At 37.4% G+C, this 22,458-nt stretch overlaps 1 protein-coding gene across 2 annotated transcripts in view; it reads right to left on the reverse strand.

Moving 5' to 3' along the window:
* Positions 1–22,458, reverse strand: part of PTPRN2 (protein tyrosine phosphatase, receptor type N2) — a 636,306-nt gene that overhangs the window by 231,564 nt on the left and 382,284 nt on the right. For both annotated transcript variants that reach the window (XR_002435341.1, XM_021387625.1), the window contains exon 12: positions 2,363–2,427. Coding sequence is in view for 1 of the 2 variants with exons in the window: in XM_021387625.1 (XP_021243300.1) it covers positions 2,363–2,427 (65 nt within the window). In the remaining variant the exon portion in view is untranslated. The remainder of the gene's footprint in view (positions 1–2,362; positions 2,428–22,458) is intronic.

A 22,458-nucleotide genomic window follows, 5' to 3' on the forward strand; every position in this document is an offset into this window, starting at 1 on the left:
GTACTTCTGATTTGAGCATCATGATTTTGATTAACAGTTAGCATTGCATATAAACATATTCCTACAGTGTGAAGCTAAAGAATTTCTTACTCAATATAAGGTTCTTTCATTATGTTAAAATATGTATTTTGTTATCCTGATGCTGTTAAATAATAGGGTGAATCAAGAACGAACAGCAGAAACAGATTAGCAAAGTTAGATTTAACCTGAAATAAACTAAATTTCATACTCTATCAACAAAGAAACAACTTGGTTACCACATCCCATTATTTTGCATGTAGGTGTGACTTCACAGTTGTACTAATTATGTACACAATCATGGCTGATAAGGCTTAGAAACAGGAACATACAGAGATGGGAGAAGTCATAACGAATGAAATACACAAGCAGCTAAATAAATGTTCATCCATCACCTGAATGTTCCAAACCACTTGGATCTTTCACTGCTGATCACTGTAACTCAAATGTTACTTGGAATATATTAGGCCACAAATACTTTCTTCCCTATGGTTAATTCCTTTTCACTTTTTCGTCCTTATCAAAATACATATTTGGCAGAGTGTAAAACACAAGCTTCTGTGAAAGTCTTTACTAAGCCATGTAGAATCACCATTCATTTTTCATTATGATAGCACAAATATACGAGAGGTGAGGTCTACAGTGACGAGTGATGACTTTTACTAACCCAAGCTCAATAATCAGATGAGATCTCAAGCAGAAAACTTGTCCATTTGTCCTAGTTCTATTAGCTGGTCTTAAAAACATATAGGAGCTCCTTGAGGCTATGTCTTCAGTACATACTTAGACAACCATAGATACAGCAACCCTGTTATTACAACATGGATTAATGATGTATTTGACAGGTGACAATTTCTCGCATTTCAAACGTCCAAAAGTACCTTCTTTGTCCACTGACCACATGTAAGATAACAATTTATTTAACATAACTGTCTGAAGAAAAGTGGGCTGAACAGAAACAGGAGATTTTGCTTTTCCTGCTGACCCTGAAGCCAGCTGGAATCCATTCAGTTATTGGAACTGAATGAAATACATGGAGATATTTCATCAGCATGCAGAATAACATTGAATTCTGGGTGAAAAATTGCACTGCATGTGGCTGCCACAGTGTGTGCCAGTCCTGGTTGTCTTAATATTTACCAGAAAATAAGGCCCAGGGATAGCACAAACACAAGGTTCCCTCTGGCCTGAAGTCAGAACACAGCCTGAGGTGCACATTCCTGCTGCAGGATACCCCTCCCAGCTCTTAAGTTTACACACCCTTGAAAATTTCAACCAGTTAAATCAGAGTCAGTGAAGGAGAGATGCTGGCCTTCATTTTCTGATGGCGTTACCTATGTTTTTATGAAAGATCAAATTCCTGCATCTTTGACCCTAAGAATCTCACGGAGTATCACTGTTGGTGGCTCTTCTGAACCAGGGCTTATAATAACGTGACTAAAATTATGCAAAGAACCTCAAAAATCATGGCAAGGTAAGTTTTCAGGCATGAGCTGATAAAACCCAGAAATGTAAAAAAACCAAAAATCAGTAAAAAAAAAAAGTTGAATTCCTTCAGTATATTACATGTTAGTCATTCATTATACTTAATACTGAGAATAATGTAATCACAAGAAAAGGGTATTTGTCTAGCTCTGTGAGCATTCACCACTACTGAAATTACATAAATGAAAAGGAAAAAAAAAGATAACCGTGTACACAAAATTAGCAACGAGAATTAGCAATCAACTGTAGTTCATACAAGGTTCTTAGCAGATAGCATCATCTTTATTAATAAATGATGAACTGCTTAGTGGAGTTTTTGCTTAGTGATATCACCATAATAACAAACACATGTTTTATTTATGTTACGAGTTACATCCAAAATATGCAAGCCATTCACTGACAGATTCTCTCCAACATCTTAAGACTCTTTACCCCAGATTTAAACTTTCATTGATCTAGATGAGATAGTACTCCATCAAAACTAAGGGGAATAATGCAACGACTTCAGTCGCTGTGCATGATGACTTCAGTTGCTGTGCTCATCTTTGGGGATTTTCTTTCTGTGATACAACAAAGCAAAAAACTGCATTTCTTAAAGCCAGCTGCACTTTCCTTGTAAGGATGGTATTTTTTCTCTGTGGGATACAGTGCTATTTGTGCAGCAGATTGTATTTTGACAGATGTAACTGTACCATAAAAAGGCCCTTAGCACTACCAGACTGGTAGCTCACAAACGTTCATGAGCTCCAGGATTTCATTAAAACAAAACAAAACAGAAAAAAAAAAAGACCCCCCCCCAAAACAAAACTACGACAATTACAATGTTTTTGAGAGTGCAAAATGCCCCCAAGCCACTTACCTCTCCCACGCCAGTCTGCAGAATTCTCAGCCCTGTCGTTTTCTCAAGCTTCTCTTTGTTCATGGCTGCAAGGAAAATTAAGATTGAAAGAGTTATGGGAAAGCTGAAATATGCACAATTTTGCAGCATGTATAGTGTAACCAGCCTCCCTTCCTATCCTCCATCAATAAATGCATGACAGTTTCTATCTTTGCCATCTATGGAATATTTTTCCCTGATAGTCACTCTGCTCTTCAGTGTTTTGAATGCATAAGTATACCGTTAATTGTTCACTTTTCTGTGAAAAAGAAAACCAAACTAATTCTTGTTCCCTTGTATACAGAACATCACATGCATTTAATACACGCACAGTATATCTGGGAAGTTCTCTTCAATAGAATCTCCCCACTGTCTTTCTTGAAGCAAGGAGCAGCGTGGCATCTTGCCACTGCAGCAGCACTGTCACCATGGAAGATATTTCAGAATAAATTACAGTTTTAGCTAGCAGGGAAGATAAGTAGTTTATCTCACAACATCAGGACGCAATACACAACATTTTCCTTTCTAAAATTGAGATTTTTCCTATTTATCAGTTTCTGGATCAGTAAAAGCACTCAAAAATAATCAGGTATAAAACAGAATAAAAATACAAAATACGAGCAGTAATAACTGAGGCTACATTTATACTTATAAACTAGAAACGTCCTGTGCATGGACCTGAGCACTACCATTGCCCAAACTAAACAGGGATGAGATTAGAGCTGAGGGTATGGTTAAGGTCACCCTGTTTTGGGCAAGAATCTGTTAACCATCTAGATGCATACTATATCTGTTGGATTCATGGCCAAAAAACAGACAACCATCCTTATTAATAGAAATGAAACCTTACAGCCTTATTAAACTCTTCTCATTTAGTTGTCTAGTCATTGACTATCTAATCCAAGTGAGTCATCTAGGTTCTCTCTGCAGTCAATGGGAAGATATGAACATTTAATACTATGAGTCATCCCACACAGCTTACACACATCAGGAGGCACCTCTCTCTTCCCATTGATTACAGAGACAATTGGGATAGACTCAGCTTCTCAATTTAAGTTAGCTGAAGGAAGTGTTCCTACCAGAAAGCACAAGAGGTGTGCTAGAACATATTATAAACAGTAAATTTACATTAAAATGCTGAAAAGAATTCATATATTTTTCCCTCATTTTGGAAAAATACAATTTAATTGCAGCTGTTTGAAACATTCAGAACAATTCACATCGCAGCAGACAGTTCTTAGAAGCAATATTATTGTGAGATGACGCTTTATTTAGTTTGTCCAAAGTAGAACACAAATGGCTCACATTTATTTCAGGAGTGAGTTGTATCGTTAGGGCTCATTTTAACCTCATATATCCAAAACGTGGAATTATTTTAGTAAGTATTTGTAAGTGCAAAGATTCAAAAAGTAAAAATTTAAGGAAATCTAATACAGAGAAATTTTTCTGATCACCTCCAGCAAGAGCTGATTTTTGTGCACGATTCAAATAGAGAGGACAGCTCAGTCCATCTTTTAGACCCAGCTGTTGAGCTGATGATAACATAGAGTCCCTAGCACAAACACGTGGTTTGCTGGATCACAGCCTAAAAAATACACACAATACTCACATACCTAATACTTAAACCATGCTTTACACATTCACAAATGTATGTGTTTATTACACTCAGAGTCATTGGGACTGCACAAGGACCGTTTGCCTGGATCACATGATTTGAGGCTACATTTATATAAGTTGTGCAATATGAATTTTCAAAAAGTAAATCTGTGCAAACCAGCTTGATTTTCAGCCTTGAGATGGACTCTGGATTGTGTTGCTTCACGGATGGTTGATGACCTGCCATGCTGATATTTTCCCTTTTGGATGTGCCCTGCTAGCACATTGACAGACTCACACTCAGCACCCACATTAAAGGCAGATTTCTATCAAATGCAAAAATTTAAAAGACTAAAAAGAACTGGAAGCCCTATGGCCTCCTTCAGAAAAACTGCACTCAATGATCCTTTGGTAGCTTGGGGCAAGGAAAGCTGCACAGCAGAGTGGCTGTAAAATAAATGAGGTACAAGTAAACAAAAGGCTAAAACCTACTGTATAATTTTATACCTCAAGAACAGTTTGGTCTGCTGAATCACTGAGTTTTGTAATCACTGCTACATATTTGACCAACCTCTTCTTTATAGGTTTCCTGCAGACTTTAGTTTTTGAAGCTTTGAGATATATATATGAAAAGTATACTTAACGCACCCTTCCCTCTTGATATCGGCTAAAAGAAAAAGGACAGCTCTGACAGCTGTGCTAACCTAAACCTTGCCAAAATAAAGAGGAATGAAGGCATGTTGTGTTACTGATCAAATTAGAACCTGGAAAGGGCGAAGCTCAGGAACTGTCAGATCACAGAGAGAGACACGGTCAAATATCTCCAGCATCTGCACTCCTGGTGTGTACAGGAGCATATTTTAACTGATCTTGAACTACACAAGCAGTTCAGGAAAGTCAACAAATTCTGTCAAAAACAGTGGTGCCAAGGCTAAAGCATCAACCACATATCAAGAAACTGCTTGAAGCTGATCAACAGTGACATAGCTTCCTAACTTTTTCTATCTATAATTGTAATTAAGAATGTTAAGACAATGAAACATAGTCAATAGCCTATAGTTACATGAGGAAAAAATGGCAGGAAAACAAATTCAGGTATATAGAACAAGCTATCAGTCCCTTGAAAACTGTCCTACGTTTTAAAGGGTATTTTACTGTGCTACCTACTAGTTTTTACTCCAATAGAAATATTCAGCAAACAATGTTTCTGTTGCAAAATTTATGGACTAGAAACAATAATTTTGTGTAATGTGGTATGTTGCACATTCCAGCAAAGTTGATTTGTTTCAACCTTGTCTTAATGTCCTGAAATACTAATGGAGGACTCACAAACTCATCAGCAAAAAGCCATAATCCAATCTAGTGTCCTTCTATGAGAGATTGATTGCATCAGCCAAAAAGGCAAGGCCAACTTATGTCATCAATCTGGAGTTCTGTAAGACCTTTGATGTGGTCCCACACCATATCCTTATCTCTAAACTGGGGAGGTATAGATTTGAAGGATGGACTATATGTTGAACAAGGAACAGACTGGTAGAGCTCACTGATAGCAGACCTGAGGAGAAGGACTTGGGAGCTCTAGTGGATGAAAAGCTTGATGCAAGCCAACAGTGTGTCCTGGAAGGCCAATTGCATCCTGGGCTGCATCAAAAGAGGAGTGGCCAGCAGGGAGAGGTAGGTGATTGTCTTTCTCTACTCTGCCCTTGTGAGGCCCCATCTGGAGTACTGCATCTAGGTCTGGAACCACAGCACAAGAAAGACAGAGAGAGGTTGGAGAGGGTCCAGAGGAGGGCCATAAAGATGATCATAGGTCTGGAGATCCTCTCCCACAAAGGAAGGCTGAGGGAATGGGACTTGCTCAGCCTGGAGAAGCTAAGGCTTCGGTGACACCTTATAGTAGCCTTCCAGTACCTAAAGGAAAGCTGACAGAGACTATTTAAAGAGAAAGATAGTGGTAGGACATTTTAAACTTAAAGATGATATATTTAGGTTGGAAAACGTTAGAAAAAAGTTCTTCAGTATGAGGCACTGGGGCAATGGCACAGTCTGCCCAGAGAAGCTGTGGATGCCCCATCCCTGGAGGTGCTCAAGGCCAGGCTGGATGGAGTCTGGGCAACCTGATGGAGTGTGGTGGCAACGCTGCCAATGGCAGAGGCATTAGAAATAGATGATCTTTAAGGTCCCTTGAATCCAAGCCATTCTATGATAGAAAAAAACAGCTACTTAAAAAAAAAAAAAAGAAAACTCAAATAAATAAACAAATAATACCAATTCACTTTGCAATGTATAAATCCCGTTTTTTAATCTTCCACTGAAACAAAAACACACACAAAAAAGGAGGCTTTTAAATTAAATTCACTAGATGAAGGATATGCAAATTACCTGGAGAAGCAGAGCCCTATAATGTTCTCAAAATTCTGCAATAGCCTGTTTAATTAGTATTTTAATTTATCAGAATAATTCTTTGCACTTGACAATTTATGCAGTATCCCATATAATTAAGCACGTAGCTACAGTGGAATAATTTTGCCTACTCTCTGTATACCAGTTATTTTAACCTGAAAGAATCTGTGGAAGTCTCTTCTGTGATCTAAATTACAATAGGGACAACTTAATGGCTTTGCTCTATTTGGGAGCACGACGAGGGTGTTACTGAGTGTTTCAGGGTAGTGACTGTCACTGTTCGTAGTCTTCACTAACCAGAGGGAAGTCTGATGTGCCTCCCAAGGGCTAACATTTATTTCCTTCAGCAAAGTTATCTGCCAGTGGCATAGTCAGGACTGCCTAGTTTTGTAGTTGGCAGGTTTGACCTCAGCTCACTGGTTATTAGGAGAAGCAAGTAACAGAGAGCTTCAAGTAGAACTCCAGTCTCATAAAAACACTTCTGGAAGAAGGAAGCCCTGAAAAATGGGTAGTTCTCAAAGGCTTGCTATAAAGCAGGTTGGCAAGCGTAACTACACCCTCCAAAATACTCATGGGAGTACATGTACACTGGCACAAGTGCTGCAGGATTTACCTGGTCCACAAAAGAAACCACCCTAAATACAAAAAGTATTTGTGGGAAGATGGTATCACTCAGAAGGAAACTGTATTTTTTCTGTGTATCTGACTTTGAGGGTGTGTTTTATCTAATTAAACACAGAAGACAACAGTATTTACAGCCATATGATTCCCCTGACCTCTATTACATGCCCATTTCAGAATGAGTCAATTCATGCCCTGGACCCACTAACGATATTGACTGAACCTCCAGTCAATAAAACGATGGAAGGCAATTAATTCAGATTTACTGTCCAATGAATTCTACACCAACGATCCTTTTCACATTTGTTTGTTGCAAAGCCCCTTTCACAAATATATATTCAGAAGAATTTCATCTATTTTCTTGTCTTTGAGGAAATGAAAGTGAGGAAGGAAAACCCAGAGAAATGTTACTGATTACACTTCTACACATTTCACAAATCTAACACAAGCAAATGTTGCATTTATTTACATTAAGTTAGCCTTTGCTTCCTCCTGACCTACCTCCAGATTATATGGAAAGTTTATTGATAGGGTGAACCAGAAAGGCTGCCTTTATGGTTGCACTGGGGTGGCATACATACACAGCGGATACAAAAATCTTTGCCTCTTGTAATTCAATGAAAATGGATTCCCATAACTTTTGGGCCCTTCCTCTGTTGAGATCTGCCAGAGCAAACCTGCTTTTGCACAGCTGATGCACCTCCTGAAACTGCTGAGGTAGTCACATAGCAGAGGAAAAACATACAGACAGTTCAGCACTGTCTAGGTCTTTCAGACTATTGGAATATCTGGATATGTAACATAGGTTTTCCAACCTTGTGCTCTTGGCTCTGCACATTTTAATGAACTTGGAATTAGATACTTAGGTATCACCACGTTCAGAAGAATAGACTTCCTGGAACATAAGATAAAATCTCCCTCCCTTTAGCACACATCTTTGAATTTCCCTTGGCACTCCTTCCAGGAGATGCAGCCTGCGAATTTGTAACTCCTCTCTCTGGGCAGGAGTAGTACTGGGCTACAAGTAAATAAGTCATGAAACACAACACGAGCATCCATAGTGCTCCAGCCTGAAACAAAAATTACTAACTCAAGAAGCCAGATACAAGGGGAGGAAGGTTCCCACTACTCAATTTTATTTAGTGAAGGAAGGAAAAGTATACAGGCTGCGGGGCAAAAGGCATTTTGTCTTCCATTTGTCAGTGGGTGATGAAGTGAGATTGTAGCTTCATGTGTAATTTCTCGTTAACTGGCAGCCAGGCCTGGATTGAAAACGGTTGCAGAGAAGTCAAAGCGACATATCTGTACTAGTGACAGCTTGCTAAATATTATGTCATATTCAATTTTCAAGTCATTTTTCAAATGATTTTAATTAGATATTGTTTCAATCTCACGTGCATTAATTTAATTTCTGATATCAACATTTCAGCTTTCAATCTGCTCAGATACAGCACCTTGCTGCCTGGAATAATTTAAAATATCGTTTGCATCTCTAGCAATTTTCAGGGCACACATCCTTTACAACTTGCTCTAGCTAATAAAACCAGCAGATGGAAATTCAGGCCATACGCACCCCCTGTGCACCTTTGGATTTTTACAGATTTTGGTACAAATATACATGTACACAATATAGGATTTTTCCATCTCTGATTCTCTTTAATTCTACTGAAAATACACACACACACACAAAAAACACACAACACCAACAATTTGTCAGGCAAATAGCAGTACTGCATAAGAGAAAAGCTGGCCCATACTTAAGTATCTAAGAGTTGTATATTTTTAAAAACTCATTCACTAAAATGACATCACTTTCCCTTCTCTAAAACATTTACCTCTCACATTCCCAAAGTCCCATGCTCAGAAAATATTGAAGGATGGGGCTGCAAGGATCTGATACACCAGGACCTCTCATGGCTCTCTGTTTGCATAGATAAGACACGTATTTTAAGCATATTCTTTCTGCCCAACTGCTTGTATTGATTTATTTTTACTGATTTAATAAATAGCTGCTCAATTGTATGTTTTCTCGTAACTGTCCTTTAAAATGAGCACAGTGCTATTTTAAAATATGATATTTAAATTGTGGTAAAGGACTGTGGAATATATTAGATAACATTTTTGCATTTCTCTGGAGGATTTATGTTAATAGTTGGATCCCTCTCTGTGAACACTGGCTGTCTCAATTAAAACGTCAGTTGAGGCTTGCTCATTAGTCAAGAGAAGAAAATAGGTATTGCCAGAGATTGACATATCCCATCTTGAGATAGGCATCATTTCCTCATCATATATAAACATATATTATGAATTTATATGGTCACATGAGATATGATATACGATATATATATGTATATTTGGTCAATAAATCCAATATTTTTTTCCACGAAGAAACATATATATAAACTCCAAAATACTTCAGCAGTAAAACAGTCCTACAGACAATGTCACAGCTACAGAGAGGAATTTTTAGGTGTGGTGTCAATGTGATGGTTCTGTTCTGGAAGTATGAGCAACACTACTTTATATGAATTTGAACTGTAGAAATGAAAACCATGTTTTTGTTCTTAATCATTTCTTGCAGAGCTTCAGAAATCCATTTTCAAAAATATGTTCTTAAATCATTTAAGGAAGTCCTTATCCATCAGCTGTAGAGAATTGAGTATTGATAAGAAAAAATAACCATGCCTTAGTTGTGTATGTTTTACAATAGAGAATATACTTCAATGACTTATTAACTTTTTAATACTGCTAACCACTGCAGCAGTAATAATTCAGTCCTGCACATTTCTTTATGCTCTACATGGTACATGTATGTGTAACAGTTTGTTTGCATATTTAAAACACTTATCTAATATTTATAGCTAAAGATGTAGCAATTCAGCCAACGTTGGCAGAAAAGGACAAAAAGAAGTGTTACTCCACTCTTCACATCAACACTTCTTCAGATAAAGATTCTTTGACAAGTTTCAGCTCCCTAAAAATAATTGCGATAGAACAATCTGCAGCAAGCTGAGCAGAAGCCTGTGTAGAATACATTCAAGTAGACCACTGCAGCATGAGCAGACAATTTTTCTCAACAAACTCCTTTCTGGCCTGACTGCTAATGTCTAGACTAACTTTTTAATTGTATTTTTTGAAGTCCCAGTCAGCTTAACATTAAACTTCACCATCATATGTTCAGTCTTAACATTTACAAATTAGAAAGCAAGATTCGTGGTCCCAGGGGATGGAGGGTGAGAAGGACCATCTGGATCTCTCTCAGCCATTCTCAGTGTGGGGAAGTCTTTGCCTCCTCACCTTCACAACACTGTGGAAAGTAACGCTTCACAAAAGGAGCTTAAAACCACAGTTTCTTCTCTTTCCTTCTAAACAAACAGGATTATGGAATAGCATTATAGAAGAACAGTTTTTCTGCTTTCTTTTATTTTTACTTAAGATTTTAACAGATTGTTTTAATTTTTGTTTGATGAAAATACTGCAAAAATATAAAAAACAGATAATTACATCAGCTTTTCAAGGTTAGCTACATATTCTAAAGTTCCATATCTGCTTTTTACTGCTATTTGTATATTCTCTCCCTCCACATTACTCATTTCAGTCCCTCAGGATATCTACTTCACCTCTCTTTGCTTTATCGTTTTCATATAAGAATTCTCTGTCTTCTTTACAAACACAAACAGCTATATAAGATCAGTTCCTTGTCCTTTTGGCATTTTAGAAGAAGAGGAAAAAATTACTAAGGTGAGGGAAAGGACTAGATTTTCAGTATGAAGCCACTGAAAGGATTCAGGAAAAGAAAACAGAGAACAGTCACTGCTCCCTTAGAGCAGAGATCCACTCTTTCTGAAGGCTCCCCTGGAAAGTACACTGACCTTCTTTGATATTATAGCACATAATTCTTAGAACTACAAAGGTTGGCTGCTAACTATTAAGTCTCATTGTTGTTAAGCTGTACTTTTTTAGCTTTCTCCTGTTTACATCACTTAGAGACTTCTCATGGAAACAGCCTGAAATGCATGAATTATTCTTACTCTTATTTAAAATCTGTTGAAATTTTTAGACAGATGTTGTAGCATGTTTGCACTGGTATATGAAAAATTTAAGAGGCATTACCACTAATTCACAGCATGCCAAACTGTCACTATTTTTAATAAATATACATTCAAGAACTGTCATTTTTTTTTTTCAGTCATTTCCTCAACTTCCACAGTTAATAAAACAGTACCCTTTAGGTTCATTTCTTTAATGATCCAAAACACAACTACAAGCCATGCTATTTGTTATTCATCTGCAACTACACTTAATGTCATCCTCATGGCACAAATGTAACAAGACTGAGTTGGGGAAACATTAGCAATATTTCAACTGACTGGTTCACTAAATCATGAATAACACAGCTAATGCACAAGGTCATTCTCTAACAAAATCTATTTGCTGTGCCCTTAGAATAAAATGAAAATATTTATTACCAAGGAAGCCACTAGTAACAGGAGCCACAATAAAGCTTTCGGGTGGAAGTGAATAGGGATGATGCTAACTTGCCTATTGTTTCTCAAAATGACTTTTTACAATGAAAACTTGGAAAGATACTTCAGTAACCTTAAAAGAATTTCTTTGAAAAAGAAATTGAGCAAAATATAGAAGATTCAGTGAAACCTGCATATTGTTCAGAAATACAGGCTCAGTGTTTCTAAAAGAACACCAACTTTAACCACATCATAAAAAAATGATAAAATCATGTTCTTCCTAGGATGGGTGAAATGCAAAATAAAGATGATGTTTTTCTACAGGAATGACTGGATCCTAAGTACATTTATAGAATTTCCATACACGTGTGTGCACAGGTGTGCATATTTGATGGGAATGATGAAAAAAAGTATTTGACAGAAGAAGATCTACGTGCATGAAGAATGGTTACCTTGCAGACAGTGGGGACAGCTGTAAGGGAAAGGTTACAGTTCCTATCACGAGTCTCAGAAGACCTTTCTTTGGCGCTTATTCAGTAGCTACCAGAAGTACAAACTCAACACACCAAAACCCCAGTGAGTCCTTCTACATGCTTTCTTTTTCCCACTGGAAAGGCAGAAAGGATTGCTGAAGTCACACTCAAAATACTTAATATTATTATTATAAGTCAAATTCTTCTCATAGTCCGCACCCTTGTGAGTATGGCACTGTGCAAACACACATCTAACAGGTGGTTCCTGTGCAAAAGACCTCGTATCTACCAAACAACTGGCAACAGTGAATAGCTACAGATAGGAGTAAAGATAGCACAGAATTAATATTAGCCAACAGAAAGCAGAATACCAAAGCAACATCCATTCACACAGTACTCTTTCTCTTATTTTTTGGCACAGGAAATGATGTGATTAGCTAAGCCTTATAAATCCTTTAAAAGCTGCAGCACTTTCCCCGCTTCACTGTTTAGAGGAGCAGAAGAGATTTATTGGCAGGGGTTAAAATAAGGAGAAATGGCAGGAAAGGGCATTCTGATCAGCCTTCCCAGAACTGCTGGAAGCAAAGGCAAAGCTTTCCTTTTCTGTAATTGGAGTGATGGAGAGGTCTCTCTTTTGCAGTAGGCTTAACACAGTGCTTATTGGCATGAGTTTCTTCTGGCATCGTCTCTCCTTTAACAATGCTGTGAAAACATTTTCACAGACTTCTCTCCAAAGCATAAAAACGATACCTGGTCTGCCCTGCTCCCTGTGGGTCCAGTTCAATCCTAGAGAGTTACAGATCAGCTGGATGCCTCTCATTGGGCAAAATGCCATTGTGTATTTCAGAGCTCTCTTCACTTTGTGGGGGAATCCTACATTCAGAAAGAAAAGCATTTCTGTCATGTTGCTTTTTGAAAATAAGTCATTAAGAAACTGCAGAAATATTGGAACTGAAGCAGATTAACTGACAGAGTGGGAGGTTGTGGACTCTTTCTCAGGAGCTAGCTCTGCTGGTAAAAACTTCTATTGCCCCTTAAAATACCAGCGATGCACTCTTGTGAGTAACCCCTTATCCTTTTGGCAAAATGTGCACCACGGGCAATAAGTCTTCCATTTATACCACCTGAGCTTCCCTGGCAAACGTTGACTGATGTGGTTTACAGACACCAGATCCAAAGCAGAGATAACCTCTGTCAAGGGTACAATAACCACTTTCATTGGCACTGATGCATTCTAAAGAGGACATCGGCCCACAGCCTTATGAGACTGTCAGTCTTGTATGGATTATGCAATTTAACACATAGAAATCATTACTGGATACAATTTACTATAAATGTAAATGAAATGCCTATCCGCTTTATGCATACCCGGGCATAGGTCAGTATTAGAGTGTCAGCAATTTCAAGCAATTTCTGCACGCTGTTTTCTGCAAAAATTAGCATGATAGCTTCTTTCTGGGAGAGTTACAAGCTTGGTGAGATGCTTGCTCCATTCAGGCAGGCAGACTTCCTCCCATCAGGATAGGCTGTTGGCACACCTGGGATTGCAACCAAGTTCCCAAAACTTCCTCTGGGTGCACCCCTGCTAGGAACCATCCATAAGAGTAGTATTTGCTCCTGGAGAAGATAAGCAGCTATCACAAGGGCAGTGCAGATAATGACTTCCTCAGGAAAGAATTTGGTGAGAAAATGCTTTGCATATTTCCTGACCTCTCTTCTTTTGTAGACTGCCGGATCCGTGACTGATTTCTAAAGGAAAGGATGCTCTTGAGAAAGCAATTTAAAATTCCTTTTATATATATTTATACCATACACCAGGGTCCTACACTAATCTAAACATATACAGATAACATGCATGTCTCAACATAAGATGTATACATATAGTTTATTCCACCTACTACTCTTCAAAAATGAATATGGAACAGCAGTATAAACATAAATTAAGTATGAGGTATACATCTCCGCCAATTGAGATGAATGTATATTATTATCCCTTGACCCTTTCTTAATGTTCCATTTTACCATGTTTCTAAAATATTTATACCATACAGGGTGTTAAATTATAGCAATTAAGACCATAGTATGGTTTTATTAATATTTCATCAAGAATGTTTCATAATTTGAATTTCCCTGATGCCCTTCCGTTGCTTTGCTGTGCACTGTGGGGATGGAGGGCAGCTCTATTTTGTTCCTCTTCATCTTTGCAGAACTCTACCAGCATTCCACTTTATTTAGCCAAATGCACTGTTTTGCACGTGCTGTTTTTTTTTCTTTCACTCTGTGACCAACCTGTAACAATTTTGGGTCCTTTGTGTCCAGTTCTGTGCCCCCAGCACAATAAAGGCATCAGGAAATCAGAGAGAGACCAGAGAAGCAGCTGCGGTGTGAGTATGAGGAGAGCCTGAGGTTTGTTTGGCTGGGTCTGGAGAAGAGGAGGATGAATGGTGACTTAACTACTGCCATCTGATAGCCAGGCACAACTGTAAAAAAGATGGAGCCAGACTTCCGCAGAGATTCATACCAAGGAAACAGCAGGTAAAGGGGACATCACAAGTTGTACATAGGAAATTCTGGTTGGACAGAAGGAAGGAAATACTCACTCAGTAAAGCAGAATGGTTAACGTGGGAACAGGGTGTTCTGGGAGACTGTAGAATCTTTATTTTATGAGATTGCCAAAATTCAGGTGGAGCAAGGCCCTCAGAAGCCTATCTTCATGTCAGCACTGCTTTCCAGTGGATGTTGGGCTAAACGGCCTCCATAGGCTCTCTTCCAATTTAAATTTGCCTATGAATATAAATATAAATCTACTATCTTTTAAAGCAGTGATTCTTCACATAAGAATGTAGAATTCTATTCTTTTATTTTTTTTTTAATACTGATAAACCCTTACTTCAATGGATTCTGCATGTTTTTATGAGGAAAGGTTGAGAATCTCAAGAGTGTCATCATTGCTCAGATCCTGATTCAACAACGCATTTTTATTTCTGGTTTGGTCTATTCCTACACAGCAAAGCACTACAGACATTTTCAGCTGATGAATCATGGCTCAAGAACACTGGAGTGGAGTGAAGAAGAGAAACACAGAAATTTGAGAAAATTCAAACTAATGTTTGGGGTTTATCACTTAGTTTTTGTGGCATACAAAGCTGCACAGTCCTCACAGCAGAGCAGAGAAAACCAGAGAGATGGGGAAGATAAGAAAATGCAACATTATCTGAATGAAGGAAAAATGGAAGGAAAGTTTCTAGGCAAGTTTTTTTTTTTTTTAAAAAAAAAAAACAACAATATTAGAAACAGGCAAAGAATAGCAAAGAATAAAGAGAAGAAAAGGAATAGTACACAGTGTTGCTCAGGTATGAAGAAACAGCATATTTTCATCCCAAAACAGCAAAATTTCACTGCATAAATGGCATATGATTAAAAGAAGCCACTGAGTTTTACTGCTGCAAAAGCACGAGGCAGATAAACACAAAGGTAGAAGGGGAGCAGAGGCAGACCTAGGGAAACAAAGACAGCTCAGTGTTGTGGAAAATTTTCCCAGGACTTTCAATTAGATTTGGCTATATTTTGCATTCTGAATTCCAAAGACGGAATCACAATGCACTGTTAAATATCTAGGTATTAGGCATTTAGTAAAAGCTTCTTGTCTACTTTCTCTATGGCGGGTAGAGAGAAAGAGGCACTTCCAGACAGCACTTCATCCTCTCTCAGATAAACATTCATATGTAGATAAAGTTTCACTATCCATCCATGTGCAGCCACAATTTGCCAAAAGCAGTTCAGGGCTTGAAGCAAAGTAACAGCCAAAGATTTGAGGAACTGATTTGCGAGATACAGAAATAAGGTGATCTCACAAGGAAAACTGACAGACAGTGATGACTGACTTAACCTAGCAAAGGAATACAAGAGTTAAATGATGATTGTGAAATATTTCATTAATTTTAAAATACCAAGGATAGTTTTTACGAGGAGGAGCAGACTATAGCACCTTATTTTTTTTTTTCTAAACCATTAAATTGCCTTTTTTGTGTGTTGTCATTATGTTGCATTAAATACTTTGATGAGTTGTTACACTCAGCACACAGCAGTCTGTTTTCAAAACAATTGAATGTTACAGTTATTACATTTCGATTTGGAAAAAGCAGCATTATGTGTACCACTGGAATCAATTTTGATTAATTTCTGATAATGTCTACAAAAAGCTTCCTCCACCCCAAAATTTCCTGAACAAACAAAGCTGACACATGACGAGAAGGAACAAGGCAGGGTTATCCTGAAAGGATTTGGATGTTCTGGGAATTCACACAAATGGAGGCACCAATGGGAGAGCACAGTTCTCTATATTACATTGTCACACAGCAGGAAGAGTTGATGCTCCTTCAGGTAACACTGTGCCACATATAAAAAATGAGCAATTTTGAGCAATTAGTTTTACCAACGGCTGAGTGAGAATTTGAACTTTCTGCTGTCTTAGAAGTGAAGTTATGAAGGAGAAAGGAAGCTTGTTTTTCACTTCTAGGATGGGTGAGAAGATGAATGCAAGATAATTAACAGGTTGCTGCATCTCTTGTTTTTGATAGCCAGCTTAATTTGGTGTTCTGTAATTTTGTATCTGGACAATTCCTTGGGTCAAGTTGGGAATTTAGTTCCCACAAAACCTCATTTATAATGGATAAAAGCACCAAGTTCTTGTAAAATGGAGATATATGTAGGACATCATTTTATATATAAGTGTATGTGTTCTGTGTGAACTATGTATGGTGCTGGAGTAGGATTTGCATATATTTGAATATTCATTAGATCTTCAATATCTTGTGAAACAAAATGCAATAAAGAAAGAACAGAAAAAGAGATAACAACGAGAAGATGCATCTCTTTCATTTTCCTAATTTCACACTGTCTAATGATCTACTCATCTCTTTCCTTATTTAAAAATATCAACAAGACATTTGATACTATAAATAATATTAAATAATAGACATTAAAAGTGCATTATAAGGTTGCATTCAATTACAATCTTTAAATTAAATCCTAAGATATTAATGCTTAAATAATAATAATATAAAATTAAGCTTTAAATATAGAACTGTCATACTTCATGGAAGTCATATTAGCAGTTATAGTTAGAACACTTTAAGAACATAAACTTTTCTAAATAAAACTGCAAGCACTGTTGACAGTTCATTAGAAGGAATCAAAATTCTTTTATCTTACCAATGATAATACTGCATCTACATCATTCTTTTAAACTACTGTATTATCCCCTGTGCAATTTTAATATTGACTGAATCACATTTTAAAATGATTATTTCAGAATCAGCAGAGTTAAAGAAAAGTAACGTTTTTATACAGCCTAATACATCTGAAGGGAAAAGCACTCAGAGTATCTAAATATGTTTTTTTTTATGCACAGTTTGAACTCCAGCTGTTCAAAGTGAAGTGCTGCCTTTGGTGTGGAACATGAAGTACTTGGGATAGAAGAGCAGAGCAGCATCAAAGGAGGACAAACCATCTGATGCCACCAAATGCATGTATTGATTTCAGATTTTGAAAGCTCCCTTTACCTTGAATATTCAGCAGATACAATGAAAGTTTGAACTGACCTGCATGAGTTTAAATCCTGCTTTAACTAAAATGTAATCTCTGAGAAGGACACACAAGTTATACATATCATTATGCTTGTTATCAGCAAACAAGATAGTAATTCAGAGACAGATACATGGCACACTGGGCTTCTGCACTATGGACATTATAAAAACTACAAATGTTACATGCATTTATAATCCTCAACAGACTATGAAAAAGAAACGACTTTGAAATATCTTCTGCAGAGTAGGCTGAGGATCCTTTTTAATATCGTTACAGTTAGAATATTTAATCTATTTCTCTGCTACTGGTAATATTATATACTACATTTTCAGCATTAGAAAAAATACAAAGCAATTAAACTGATTATTGGATTCAAGTTTCACTTTCATTGGGTCTTTTTCACATTCATTGTAGCTTTTCATTTTATTCACCGTTTATTTTAATTATTAATTAATATTTACTTTCAAAAGGATCATGTTCATTACTTCATTTGTAGTAAAATCAAGACTCCCTTGGCATACCCAAGATGCTGATTCCATTTTAAACCTAGGTGCTAGATAATAGCATTTGAGAAGATGGTGAAAAGAAAACTGTGAATATCGTCCCTGGAGGTGTCCAAGAACAATGTAGATGTGACAGTGAGGGACATGGGTTAGTGGGCATAGTGGAGATGGTTTGGTGGTTGGAGTAGATGATCTTGCGGTCTTTACCAACCTTTATGATTCTATTTTCTATGTGGTATGAGGTATTTAGATTTCTCCAAATGTTACATCTCATAAACCAAAACCAGGCAAGAGCTAACAAACCTAAAACATAAAAACCATGAAGCTCAGGGAAATGAAGCTGTGTTAGACACATCTGGCAATAGTTTCAAAACATTTTCCGTGAACATCTTCTTCATTTTTAGTGGTAAACACTGATCTAAACAATGAGGAATGCTGATCAGCTGACAGAAGCTGATGTTTGTTATATCACTAAGCCTTCTAAATCCAGAGTAGAGCTGGAATAAGTTTTCCAAATTAATAATTTATTTACCACAAAAGATGCTTTTTCCATACTATGAACATAATAATTCTCTTTGCATGCACTGAAAATGCATACAGGAGGGAATATTGCATATATGTTCAATAGGTATTTTGGAGAACGAGAGAAAGTGATTTTATGAGAAGTGAGAATAAAACAAGTAGAAAACTATTTTTTGCTTCAGTTGCTACCTTTGCTTCAAACTTATTTTAAAATACCTTTTTCATATGAACATAATTCTTGCCATTGTTCATATAATTAGCATCTGTTACATACACAGGTAAGCTCGATGGAAAAATCTGGAGCATATACCTGGGGGAACCTAAGGAGTTACTAGCAATAGTTGCACCTAGTACTCTTTTCATGGAAATGATTACTGCAGAGCAGAATATGCATTAGTTCCCAAGCTGCCGAGGTGAACTGCCGCATCTCGGCATGCTCTGCTCTCCCTGGGCCTGGTAGTGACAGGGGACAGCGGGACACATGCTCCAGCTTGCTGATCCACCATGGAAATGATAGCTCTTAGTAGAATAAATGAGTAGCAGCCATACACGACATTTTATGTTTTTCAGTAAACCTATCTGAGCATATCTACCTGAGTCCTGCAGCTGACTCCATCCTGTGTACATCTCTGTACAACCCAATTAATCTCACTTTATTAGGAATTCAACCCTAGATAAAGGATATTTTCCCTACTGAGCTTGCATTTTTTCTGTTTTGCTATTTTATTTGAGCACTTCCTAACCAGGCACAGTATTGGTTACCTGCTTAATGAGAGCAAAGGCAACTGAACAATTTGTGGTTATAACAATAGCATTTAAACATAATACAAATTTATTACACCAGATTATTTTGCATGCTGGTAAATTCTTGCCAAACAGATTTGCTTTTTTTAGATCTAATTGGAAGAACAGTTTTCTGTGCTTTTTTTTTTTTTGTCATAACTCAGAATTTGATTCAGGAACAAATCTTGGTGTGAGGCCATAATGGTTTTGTTCCTCACTGAATTCACTGCCATGCTCCATAGGGGCACTGTCAAATAGGGAACTTACCCTTTTGATTTTACAGGGTCACATTTTCATAGGGGTTCAGTTCCATTCATTTGAAATTTAACTGCTGTGCATCAGTTACAGTTGGACATAGAAGTAAGCAGAGCTGCTTCTGTCTTGTGAATCGCATAATATAGGCACGTACCCTTCATACAACATTACCAATTTTAGTAAAAGTCTTTGTCTTCTGTATAAGATAGGAAGGCTACGAAGAAGGAAGGCAGAAGTGATTTGCCCAAATCATGCAGCAGCCTACCACCAGCACTGGAAATTCAACACTATCCTGAAGCCAGACTTAGTGACGCTACGTTACGTCCCATGGTTCAGCACTGAAAAATATCTAAATACTGATTCTCTAACATATTCAACACAGTGTGGAGCTTGTAAGAGAACATTACCATTGGGTGGGAGTTCAATAAGGAAAAACTATATGCAAAAGTAAAGAAAAATTATAGAGCAAAATAAATCACCTGGACTAAATATCTCATATTTACCCTCAGCTAACTGGCTTTTTCTGAAGAAAAAAAAAATTCCATATATGTTGATGAATAAAAAACGCAACATATATTGCATATATGTTGATGAATAAAATTCTTCTGGGAAAACGAGAAGGCACCTTTGAATGAAACAGCAGCAATCAACGCAAATAATAAAATCATAGATTAACTGAAAGGTTCTTTATTATGAATACATCTAACAATTCGTTGTACTTGGTCCTTCAGGCCCATTTAAAAATAAGCTGATAAAGCAACATTATTTCTTAGATTGACAACCAGCACACTGAATTTCAGAGAGGTCAGGGGCTTACTTGTTTATTTATCTGAAGTAGTCTTTCAGCTCTCTGATCTCCCCAGTCTATCATCATTATTAGTCTTCCTTGAGTTCTGGTTTTCAAATACCTTCTCTCCTGCTCACTTTGCATTTCCTATTCAGCAATTTAACCCTACAGACAGTTTATAAAACAAGATAAAAATCCATAAATTAGGCATCCATGTGTACTTGTGCCCTATATCTTTGTCAAGGATGATTACAATCAAATGCCTGTTTCTTGTGACAGGCTGTCAACAAGCACAATTATGGATTCTCAGCTTCCCCTACCTAAGTACAAGACAGACGTAAGTCACCTGTAGTAAGAGAAAGAGCTTCTTATCCATTCTTCATCTTTTCTTTGTGCCCATTTTCTTAATTCTATTTATCTCCTTTACAGATAGCTATTAATATTCTTTTGCAAAAGCAAAACTCTATTACATATGCAATATTTATATTCCCCTCAGAGGCAGTGAGAAAACTGGAGTGTAATGCAAACACAGCCAAGCAAGGTTTCACCTGGAGGTTTGGCAGCTGTGCCGCGTCACCATAGCAGTGTGAACAAATGCCAAGGTGAGGCACTGGTCTGAGGTGTCATCTCAAAACTGCTAGCAGTATCCCCCGTAGCTTAAACCCTTTGAAACATTGGTGTAAAAATATGTAGAGTAGAAATATTGCAGTGGACTGTATTTTATTATTTGACACTAGTGGAAGACATGATAAGGGCAGAGAATGTGACTTACATCCATGGCTCCTTGGATAGTACCAACAATGGACTCAAAAACATATTTTCTGTAAGTAGTGATCATTTTTGAATGAATGCTGTGGACCATTTATCATCTGAAGCAAGAGCTATTATAACAAATTCCAAATTGTGGTCTGTTGAGCAAGGAAAGATAATAAGGGTATAAGAAAACTCTATGCACCACGCATCGCTATGATAGAGTTGAATGGTAGAAGAAACTAAACATAGGTTTCTGAGAGGAAATTCAGATATTTAAAAGATTCCACAAGAAGTGTGTTTTAGTATGCTGTCAAAGGAAAAAAAAAGGAGGATATAATGGTTTTGTGTCCTTTCCTTTTAAAATTCTTGAGGAGCCTTGTAATACTAGAAAAATCTACAGTGGTCTGAGGGCTTTCCTATGCCTCAGAGACTCTGAAGTTCCTGTCTGCATTGCAATACAACTGGGAGTCACCACTCCACCATATACTTTCATCCCTTCCCTGATACGTGCCTCTCTCATCATCATCATCCCCATGTGCCCCCTAAGAAATCCTCATAGGACAAGCTTGAAGTCTTCTGTATGAAAAGAGAATCCAGGGCTCAGCTGTAGATTTAAGAACAAGGTACTTCTCTCCTTGCATGCTGCAAATGTAACTAAATGTAAGTCTCCTGCTTCTGTTTCCCATTTCTTTCTTAAAGGAAGTAAATTTGTCATCTCAAATACCATCAAGCATCTAGACAGCCAAGCTAAGAACTGACACTAAGGTACACCTTGGTCATGACTTCCAGGACTATCTCCTGGCTGTCACATTTTCTGCTTCTCGTAAATATTGTCAGTTGCAATATTACTCCAATTGCAACAGGCCAGCAGGGAGATTATAAACCATTAATTAGTTACCTTTGATTCCAGCAATTCAGGTAGTTTTTTTACCCATGTACTGAATGTCTGAACTTGAATTGCTAAAGAAGACCATGTCAAAAGCCTTGTTTAGGTCAAAGCAGGTAAAAAACACTGTTCTACGTTCTTCCACAGAGACCGTCATTTCATTGTAGAAGGCAGCAAGGTCGATCTGGCATGATTAGTCCTTTATTAATCCATGCTAGCTAGTCCTAGTAATCATCTTGTCCTTCATGTACAAAGAGAACACAGTTGATAATATTCTTTGGGTCAAAATGAGGACGAACAGCCTACTGCTGCCTGGATCATTCTTGTCCTTTTTAAAGAAGAGTGCAACATTTGTTTTTTTCCAGCCTTGCTCCCTGATCTTCCCCACTTCTGAAGATGATAGAGTGGCCTTTCTGTGATTTCAACTACCTTTCTCAGCA

Source organism: Numida meleagris, chromosome 2 (assembly GCF_002078875.1).
Source record: "Numida meleagris isolate 19003 breed g44 Domestic line chromosome 2, NumMel1.0, whole genome shotgun sequence".
NCBI lineage: Eukaryota > Metazoa > Chordata > Aves > Galliformes > Numididae > Numida > Numida meleagris.